Source organism: Mastigoproctus giganteus, chromosome 8 (genome assembly GCF_048544385.1).
Source record: "Mastigoproctus giganteus isolate SK-2022 chromosome 8, ASM4854438v1, whole genome shotgun sequence".
Classification (NCBI taxonomy): Eukaryota; Metazoa; Arthropoda; class Arachnida; order Uropygi; family Thelyphonidae; genus Mastigoproctus; species Mastigoproctus giganteus.
In genome coordinates this window covers 193,819,181-193,830,282 of record NC_143582.1, presented here as the reverse complement: position 1 = coordinate 193,830,282, position 11,102 = coordinate 193,819,181, and the positions used below count along the sequence as shown (strand labels likewise).

Below are 11,102 nucleotides of genomic sequence, written 5' to 3'. Positions count from 1 at the left end.
CCGCCTGCCCTGGCTAACTTCTAGACAAGTGTGTGCATCGCTTTGATAACAATAGCGCCACCTTGCGTACCTCACTCAGTCTTCTCTTTCTCTACCTGCTCTTTACTTCCACTTTCGCTTATTCTCTCTCTCTCTCTCTCTCTCTCTCTCTATTTATATAATAACTGGTGACACAGTCACTAGTTTTATCTTTCCTCACTTAAGAAATAGGCAGACGAATACTCATCCACTTCTGCTCGTAGTGGGAACGCTCAGTTTACTTTCACAGTCATGACTTACCCCTCCTCTGCCTCTAGTCTACCGGATGACTAAGCCTAATTTGAATAGTGATCTGTTTCACGTCTTAAGTTATATTTTCCGAGGTTGACCATTTTGTTAGATGAAAAAATCCGAAACAATCTTTAACACTATCTTTTCTTGAGACTAGCTACCTCACTCATTAGAAAACAAGTAAAAGTCAATCAGGTTTCGAAACCGAACGAATCCAGGCCATTCTAAGATTTGAGTTGTACTTCAACTCAATCTACAGAAAAGTTTTATTCCAATCCAATCTGGGTCATATCCCTATCAAATTCAGTCGAAGCTCTATTTCAACTTAATCTGGGAATATTCTAGTCAAAAATTCGATATGAGTTCCATTCAGTCTAATATTAGCATTAGTAGTGGCAAATAATGCAACAGCATCAGCAAAAAAAAAAAAAAAAAAAAAAACACTTCCCATTTCACCTATTCATTCCCTCCAAAAGTTTGTCCAGTTCTTCCTTGAATTTATTTAAGCTATCAACTTCCACAACAACAGATGGAAGTTTGTTCCAACAATCAACTACCGCTGGCTAAAGGCAAACTTCGCACATCTATTCTGCAAATGTCCATTCTTAATTTAAATTTGTGCCCCCTCATCTGTGTGTGGTCTGAGCAAGAGGAAAAATCCCATCAGCGTTGAGCTTGCTCAATCCATTCAAAGCCTCAAGAGCCTCAATCAAATCACCTAGAAAATATCTGATTGCATTTGATGGCAAATATTTGATTTGAATATGGGTTGTATTCCAATCAATCGAATTTGAGCTCTTTTCCAGTCCAATCGAACTCTACTTCAATCCAATCTGTATTATAATCTATTACAATCGGGTTATATTCCAGTCCACTCTAGTTATATTTTAACCCAATCCGTGTATATTCTAAACCAATCTGAATTCCATTTCAGCCCAATCGGGGTTCTATTATAATACATTCTAATCAAACCAATGAGTTCTGTTTCGATCTAAACCAATTCGATCTTAGTTCAGTCCAATAATGGTTATATCCCAATAATGTTTCACTACAATAATTTGTTCAGCAATATAATTCAATCTGTTGTTTTCAGTTGTTTACTTGTTTTTAAATTGAACCTATTGTATCGTAGGTTTGTCTTTTTTCTGCTAGAAAAACGGGGCTATTATGCAAATCCTCGTCCTAATCCAATTCAACAGAGTAGCAGATAATGTCACAAGTTTGAGGTCTTGTTATTGTTGTTATTGTTATTTGATTTTTAGGAGCATTAGCAACTAAGGCCATATTGCTCCGGGGATATGCGGTGGTCATTCCCTGACCTTTCCGCATCCTCCATATTTGGTGGTCACGGGCTCGAACCCCGGTCTAATCAAGAAGTGTGTGCTACACACTGCTGCTCCTGCCCACCTGGCTACGGAGTCGCCGTTCGAGGTCTGAGTTATATTCTAATCCAATCAAATTTGGACTCGATTCCAAACGACTGGTGAAGTCACTACTCTCTTAAGAAGCTCGCGGGTACACAGTGGTTACAATCACCTGAGTTCTAATCACGTCAATGATGCAATGACTTCTTGTTTTTCACAACGTGGTTAAGCAAGTCGGTCTTAGGCGAGGGCTTCATGGGTTTTTATGGGTCAAGGATTATTATTTCATAACATCACTCTTTATACCGTTATATAAACAGAGCAACAAATATAACACGAACATTTGGTAATCAAAATTTTCGCAGTGACTATTTCTGAATTGATTCTAGCACGATCAGAAATATTCCCAGTAGAGGGCGCTACTTCCCAAGAGTCGATTAGTGCAGACGACGCTCGTGCGCTTTTATTAAACTCTTCAGTCAGCTGTTGGTAGCCAGCGTGGAAAGTTATTGACGATTTGTGCAAAGTGGTTTGTTGCTATGTCTACAGGTGTAAAATCAATCTCTGACGCTTCATTTTTAACGGAGATCGCTATGGTATTTTATTTCTTAGAGACAAATACTTTCATCACAGCACAACTCATTTGATTTTATTGGCATGAAGTATGATTAACCAAAACTGTTACGTATGGTTTTACAACATTTTATTTATCGTCAATTTTCGAAGAGTTATCGATAACAATCGATTCTTGCAGCTGGAATTGCACCAGAATGGCTTTAAATGTTTACAATTTACTAACCCTTAGTTGGTTAACAAATATGTGTGTGAATATGCGAACTTAGAAGGCTTTCGGGGTGCAAAAGAAGGAAGCAAGAAATCTAACTTTGCCTCCTTCCTCAGAAGTTATCTCAATGAAGCAGGGAGAGGGCTACATTCCTCTGTTATTGTGGTACACATTACTTCAGCTAAGAGGTAAGTTCGCACTGGAGTGTATTCTTTTGCAATAATGGTTTTATAGTAACTTTAAAGACACGAACGCAGAACTTTCAAAACATAACGCAACAAATATTTTCAAATTTTAAAGTTTTTAATTTTTTTTTAATTTTAAAACACTGCAGGGGATAGCAGAAGCGATTTTTTCCCCTTCATATATTAGTTTTGAAGTTACAAAACATGAAAAAATCAAAAGTTTTTGTTGAAATATTTTCGAATTTTAAAATTTTGGAATTAGAAACATTAAAAAACAACAATGCAATACTTAAAGTTCGAGGCATAAAAAAATAAATAAAAACGCAACACTGAATATTTTCAAGAAATCCAATAATGAATGTTTAAAAAATCTAACAATGAATGTTTAAAAAATCTAACAATGAATGTTTTAAAAATGTTCAACAATAAATGTTTAGAAAAATCCAACCACGAATATTTTATTGTTTTTCCCCCAACAATAAATATTTTAAAGTGATGAAGTTTAGAAATACAGTATATAAAAATCCAATGTTTTAACATAATTTTACAGTTATTTAAAATTTTCCTTATAAGAAAGACAACTGTAAGGTAACATTTTCACTACGAAAAATACTGTCAATAAAACACGTTAATCTGAATAGATATTTGGATTTTGTACTATCTTTGAGCTTATCGAATATCTACTCGATAATAAACTTCAGAACGAGGAGAAAAACACCAAACTATTTAAGAATAATCCTACTTTCTCTAAATAGTTTGGGCATCCGTATGGATGTTCTCAAACTGACCACTTCTATCAATGCGACCCATCTTGCTTCCATACATCTATATCACCCTTTCTCTTATAGTCCTGTTTCTTTTATGTAATTTTTTATTATTTTTTATTTTTTATTTTTAATGTGGAACCCACTTGCATCTAAATGTGAACTAAACTTTGGCCCACGCGATTTGGTCTTAGTAAGTTTAATATACTGCCTGAGTATAAAATCGCTTAGAATTACAGGAGTACTACGTCAAATCATATTGCACATAATTCATAAATTCTTCTCCAATTTAGAAATAATTTTTGATAAACAGGACTAATTCACCGTCTAATATACTTTGCCTTTTCTCCATACATCGCAGTCACACTAAGAGTACACGAATAACTAATTTCTTTTAAGATACACGCATATTCTGTTGTAGTTTGTCTTTATATCTAAATTAAGCAAAACTTTGCATAATAACTGTCAGTACAGTGTTCCATAATAGCTCACTAAAATGAATGCATACTTTGAGGTGGGGAAAAAAGAATTTCATTAAATAATAATAGAGAGAGAGAGATATGAAAAGTAAAAGAAACTAGTTTACTACAACGGAAAATGTTTCTCTCGGTAAGTTTTGCTTATTAAATGTTCCACCATTTTTATTAATGATGAGAGTAAGTGATGTCCCTATAAAACTCAATGTAACTGTCTATAACTTGAAAAATGTGTGGAAAGCATCCCACTGAATAATTACAGGAAAAAATAATTATGCAGTAAACATACGACCTAGTTAATTGGCTGAGGCAAAGACTAAAAAACTGGACAGTGTTATTTCCTCCAAAAATGCACGCGCTTTTTGTATGCGAGGTGTTTGCTAACTAGATCGCAGTGAGTTTTTGCTGCAGTCTTTTACAAGCAAGACTAAAAGAGAGAGGTGAATGTTGTTAGCTAAGATTTATACTTTTTTCTCTCCGTTGTCTTGTACATTAAAGTGGTGCATGGTGCACTGTCTTGAGTAATGAATGATTTTTCGCTACACGGAGTAGTTCGTTACTTATGAGGCGAACCACGGCCGAAGCCACCTTCATATTGTCCCTCCCAGAGACTAAGATTCTGGAGTGGATTCATTAAAACACCTGAAATATTCAGATGTTAAATTATTTCATCATTAGCTTTCATCATTTTTAGAGTTTGTCTGAGAATGTATTAAACATGGAAGGCAAAAGAATTGCTCCTAACACGAGTTCTAATTCAGGTAATAAACTCCATATACATAAAGAAGGGACTTCAAAAGAAGGATATTAAAATTCGCCCTCTCCAAGAGTTGGTTTTTTATTTCAGTTTTTCCTAAAAACTACGGTTATGGGACGTCAGTACGTTGTCCATAAACTGTGATATATACTATGGTTGAGTTGACAGTTTGAGGGGTCAAAATAAGTATTTTTCACATGCGCGAAGATTTACAATCTAATAAATAATTTTATCGTACCGAGATGCTGCTGCACTGTACAACACCAAAGTAATACAGAAAAGTGTCATATTAGGGCCACCCAATAACTAACTTATATGCCCACGTTATTATGTCCATAAATTGCATGTGTTCTCTAATCGTTTGCCTGTTTTTCTGGGCGAAAAAATAGTTTCCTGTGGGGAACATTGTTCTCTACACCTAAGACCGACTAACTCAGCCACTTTTTGAAAGAGGCCCATAAAATCCCTCGCGTCACTGACGGGATTCGAACTCAGCTCTTTTCCACCCGGTGCGGAGAAGACGGTGATTATACCAACTGTGCTATACACGAGGGCTTCAAACAAGCGGTCTAACAGTAATACACGCGTTTACCTGTTGCACGGACATCCATTCCTATGTGGAACGGATTTCATTCACCATCGGCGGTTCTAATAGCGAGTTGGTAACTACTGATAGTTCAGTCTGGCTTCAGTTGCATAGAAAATCACGGAGAAGATGAATCAAATATATGGTCGTCTAGATAGATATGGTTTCTTAAGAAAACACAGCATAGTTTTGAAAAGGAAAAAATCTTGTCTAAGTAATCTGATAAATTATTATCATAGTGTCACTAATGAGCTGGATATAGGATATCATTCTGACTAATTTTGACATTGTTTATGTGTACTTTTACAAAGCATTTGACTCAGTTCCGCACGAAGGGTTTCTGTATAAGCTGGAATATTGCAATCACAGGTAAAATCTTCAGATAAATTAGGATGGCTATACTAGACGAGACAAACAGTATATATTTGGAATGGAGAACAACGTTCGAAGTTGGGTCACGAAAAGAGATGCAAGGCGTGACGTCAAAATATGCAGGTGATATGAAGATTGGGCGCGTGGTTAATGAACAGCGCCAATCAGCCCTTTTTCAGGATCACTTAGACTTCAGGAATGGGCAACAACTAAGTGACAACTATATTTTAATTCTGCGATATAGAAGATTTTACACTCGGGAAATGACAACTCCAAAATAACTTATATACTCAGAGGGGTTGAATTAAAAATAGAGAAAGAACAGTATTTGGGAAATCAGACATGGAAGTTCTCTTGCAGTGCAGAAAGACAAGGAGGGTCCACAGTGTTCTGTGGATGATTTATCGAACAACTGTTTGTAGAGAAGATGTGTTATAAACCCACTGTATAAAACAATCGTGAGACTGCACTTGGAATACTGTGTCCAGATATAGAGCCAACGCCTAAAATGACACGAAGCGTTTTGAAAATGGTTCAAAGATGGAAAATGCGCCTGGTGAGTTTGGCAAAAAGGTGTCAATATACGGAGAAAACTTCGAATATGTCAGCTACAGAGCTTGGTAACAAGATGCTTTTCGAGGGATCTGATGGAGGCTTATAAGACTTTGAGCGAGACCAGTAAACTGAATGAAGGTGAAATTTTCAAGATACTGAATGATACTAGAGCTAGAGGACATTAATACAAACGAAAAAAAGAAAAAGATATAGACTGGAGGAAGTTTTCCTTTAGCTATCCAGATGTTAATTATTGAATAATTGTTGCCTCCATTGTTAATTATTGAATAATTGTTGCCTCCATAGGTAGTTAAGGCCCGATAGCCTGGGCAAAATTCAAACGCCAGCTAGATCGGTATCAACGAGAACAGGGATCTTCCGTGAGATTACAGCGGTTTCTCTACTTGTCAGTCGTTTGCAGATGGTTGAGTTTGAGTCCTCTCGACAACTGGAGGAATTTCTCGTCCTCTTCAATCGAGGCTCTAGTTAGCCGATGTCAAGCAGAGGGGGTACGGTTTTTCAGCCCGCACCACATGCAAATTGGCTTGTGAACGTACACTTCTACAGATATAATACACACATACGAATGGGTTACGCCCCGCGATCATTAAAATAATAATGATAATTTTTTTTAAACACAGTTTTTTTTTTTCAAACTCTATGCCGCAACCGAAAATCAACTCCAAAGCTAGTCCGGATCACCGAAGAGATCAGCACTGACATCAGGATGCAACTTGGCCTAGACAAATGTAAGACTCATGGATTACATCAAGAACATTTAGTCGGACAAAACTACCAGCTGAAGACCGGTGAAGAGATTGAAGCCATGAAAGAGGGAGAGACATACAAATATCTGGGAATGATGCAGGCACACCAGTTGGAACACAAGGAGATCAAGGCCGGCCTGATTGAGAAATACCATCAGACACCGAGAAGCCTGCTAAAATCAAAGCTGAATGGTGGCAACATGGTCACACCCATAAACACTTACGTTGTCCCAGTGCTAACGTACTCCTTCGAAATCATAGATTGGACCAATGCCGAGCTGGAGGAGATTATGAGATCGATCAGGATAATGATGACCAAGAGCCACCAAAAACCACTAGAAGTGGGCCATCGACAGACTGACCATAGCCCGTAAAGAAAGAGGGAGGGAAGTGAGTGACCTCACTGAGCAAGAGGAAAAGACGATTAAGAACCTGCGGGATTACTTCCAAGAAAACACAGCACCAATCTACCAAGCCATAAGAAAAATAGACGAAGACGACACTCCATGGCAGACACTACAATGACCTCCATCAAGACACGGCTTCCACCTCTTGGCTCAAGAAAGGAAAAAAAAAAAAACTATTTATTAGGGTCACCCGGAAAATTATTTCATCTACCCATGTGTATTGTGTCTGTAAATTGCGTGTTCTCTCTGGTCGATTTGCCTGCTTTGCTGGACGAAAACCGCGGGTTCCGGGGAAAAAAACCTTACTATCTACACCTGAGACCGACTAACTCAGTCACGGAGTGAAAAATGCCCATAAAAGTTCCTCGCGTCATTGACGGGATTCGAGCCCAAGCCTTTTCTACCCGGTATGGGGATTTATTATTTTTAGGCTACCCGAATAATTAAATTCATCTGCCGCGCTGTGTCTTATGTCTGTTAATCGCGTGTGTTCTATGGTAAATTTGTCTGCTTTGCTGGACGAAAAACTCCAGTTTCTGGGGGAGAAACCTTGTTATCTAAGCCCGAGACCGACTAACTCAGCCACGGAGTGAAAAAAAAGCCCATTAAAATTCCTCGCGTCATCAACGGGATTCGAACCCGGATCTTTCCCACCCGGTGTGGGGAGGACGGTGACGAGTCCACTGTGCTATCCGCGCAGACCCGCGAAAGGAAAGGAAAGCTCTTTCCCGAGACCGAAGGATTCATGCTCATCATCCAGGATCAGGAAATCAACACCAGAAACTGTAGGAAATACATCGCCAAGGACCCCGGAGTAACAGATGACACGTCATCGATGTCACCTGACCTCAGAAACAATCCAGCACGTCAACGCAGGATGCAGAGTGATCATTATCCAGACGGAGTACACTCGAAGACACGACCAGGTGGCCAGGATAATATATCAGAAGCTAGCGCAAAAATATGAGCTGATCAAAGACAGTTTACCGTATTACAAGTACAAACCTCAGGCCATTCTAGAGACCTCTACTCACAGATTATAATGGGACCGTGCCATAATAACGGACAAGATGATTTCGCACAACAGACCAGACATCACCCTCATCAAGAAGAAGGAGGTGGCTACCTACCTGATGGACATAGCGGTGCACAGCACAAGCAACCTCCACAGAAAACATACGAGGAAAATATCAGGAAGTACTCAGACCTAAGACAGAAAGTCAAAGATATGTGCCATATGGAACAAGTAATGACCATCCTGATCACGGTATTAACCACCGACATAGTGCCAAAGAGCCTCCATATGAACCTAGAAGCAATAGATCCCCCAGAGAACACTTACATGGAACTGCAGAAAGCCGCGATTCTGAACACCTGTAGGATAGTAAGAGAATTCCTCGATCAACAGTTATAACAATAATAGTAATGGACACAACCAACCGCCCCATGCACTTGGTACCCATCACGGGGCGGTAAAAAAAAACTCATAAAAAAGAAGAAGAAAAATGTTATAAGAAAGTAAAGCGTTACATATAAATCGTCAGTACATCGGAGTCTCACTGAGAATGTACGAACAACTGATTTCATTTAAGATACAATCATATTATGTTCTAGTTTGTCTTTATAACAAAACCCAACATAATTTTGCATAATAACTGCTAGAAGTCTAATAGTTCTGTATAGTAACTATCAGACAGTATTCCATAATACCTCACTAAAATGTTTTTTGTTGTTTTTGGGCAATTGCTTAATTTTCTATAGTATCAGTCAAGTTTTACAGGTTTTTGTTATGTTCTTTCTAATAGCTTTCTGCAACAAATATATACAGTATTTTGATAAGATGCTTAGAGTAAATCAACGTTTGTCTGGAGTTCTTTTCTTCCACTATCTCTAAAGCAGACCGGAACAATATCTCATTGCGTACATTACGAGAGAGAGATATCTCCCCGATAAAAACAAGGGGACTTAAATACAAAAATTTTAGGAAGAAATAGAATATTATATCCCATGAAGTTCACCTTTGAGCAGCGTGTTGTTTATCGCTGGAATAAGTTGCTGCTCAAGGTAGTTTAGTTAGATGGTATGACGAGGTTCAAGGCAGAACTTGGCTGTTACTTTTTAGAGATGGACATTTTCGATTAACTCAGTTTTTTTTTTTTTTTTTTTTTTGCTGACGCAGAATGAATTCTCTTCCTTGCATTGTTTGTTTAGGGTAGAGAAGGGACTGAAAGTTCTGGCGTTTCTTGGGGTTCACGCGTTCTTTCCTGTTTTTCCATAAAGGTATCACCATTTTTGTGTCCGAAATTAGTGATCTGCTCCAGATAACAATGCATTCTGCTTTTCATTGCAAAAAAAAGTCTGTTGTTGCACAAATCTACTATCGATTTTAAATTAGGGGAAGTTTGACACCAGTCTGTTGTGATTGTCCTATACTGAGACAAAAAAAAAAAAACTGTATTTCGTACCTGCACTTCAAACGCTATTCACAACTCAGTTGAAGTTTATTTATCATGTTTTTGTTCCTATCCTAGACCATTTTATGACATTTATTTTCCCTCTATTCAGCTTCGGTAGTAAAATTGTCCTATAACATTACAGGTTTATACACACTCTTGTTTTTTTTTTCGAAAGTAGCAAGCTGGAATCCTGAAATTTAGTGTAGACTGATGGCAACACTGGCAAACACAGGTGGGTAGTGACGTCACCGAATCACAAAGTAGTATGGGTAAATCCAAAATGGCAGCGCGTACACTTTGAATCATTAAGTTATATTTGAATAGCTCTTAGTTTAGATTATCCCTTTAAACGTAAGAGCGATTGCGGGTTCTTTACTTTCAACCTATTCTTGGTAGCGTAATTGGCGATATTTTAGAATAATTATTGAGCAGACTGATTGTTGGTCATAAGTCTTTTATTCTCGCTTGCAAATGAAATACGTAAACAATTCCTGTTAAATCACTGCTCAGACGAAATCCGTTCTCTGTTTCTTTATTTCTTCGGTATTCTCAAGCATAAGGCGTTATGATAAGAAACGTAGAACCATCGGAACATTATTAGTCAACCCCAAGTATCCTTTCAGTGCACTTATACGTGCACTGCACACCGATCTGTTGTGATATTTGAATGCGATTTTTCTCCATTGGGAAAATGGAATTACTTTATCTGTTCGCACACTTCCCCATTTCCAGGATGAAAAGATTGGAATTGGTTCCCGGCACGAAGAAGTAAAGGTTCTTTTTATATGACACGATGAGAGAGTATTTGCCTGGGAAACATTTGCACTGGTTAAGTATAGGACGACTGAAAGGCGTTTTCAAGTATTTGATTTGCCACTGAATTTCCAATTTTTGCTTATTTGCACCCTGAGGGGAAGCTCTGGAGTGACAGTTGCGGTATTTTAGCTATTTGACGAAAAGGTATTGCCTTTTTGCTTTTTATATTATTGTCCCATATTTTGCTCTTTATGTTATTGTCCCATATTTTGCTCTCTATCTATCTTCACTGACTTCTCAAAACACTAGCAAAATCGCTTTAATCATGAGTTAATCTATTATGTATCTGATAATGTTCAGAAGTTTGTGAATTTTTCAGTATTTTTTTTTTTTTTTTTTTTTTTGTTCTGATTGCACTTTTCACTAACTGGAATGTCACTAAATACGTTTTATCTGAAGGCCAGTTTTACTATTCATAATAAAAAAAGGGAGGAGACATTTTAATAAACTGGGAGATGAATGGATAATCCTGAGTTTGAAAAAACACTAAAGAATCAATAACAGGTGACGGAGGAATTAAAAATTACCCCCAGGTGGATATAA

At 37.7% G+C, this 11,102-nt stretch overlaps 1 protein-coding gene across 1 annotated transcript in view; it reads left to right on the top strand.

Moving 5' to 3' along the window:
• The first annotated feature begins 2,406 nt into the window (after nucleotides 1-2,406).
• Nucleotides 2,407-11,102, top strand: part of LOC150082127 (carbonic anhydrase-related protein 10-like) — a 187,667-nt gene continuing 178,971 nt past the window's right edge. The window contains exon 1 of the mRNA XM_090379997.1: nucleotides 2,407-2,606. Coding sequence (XP_090236123.1) covers nucleotides 2,546-2,606 — 61 coding nt within the window. The 5' untranslated portion in view covers nucleotides 2,407-2,545. The remainder of the gene's footprint in view (nucleotides 2,607-11,102) is intronic.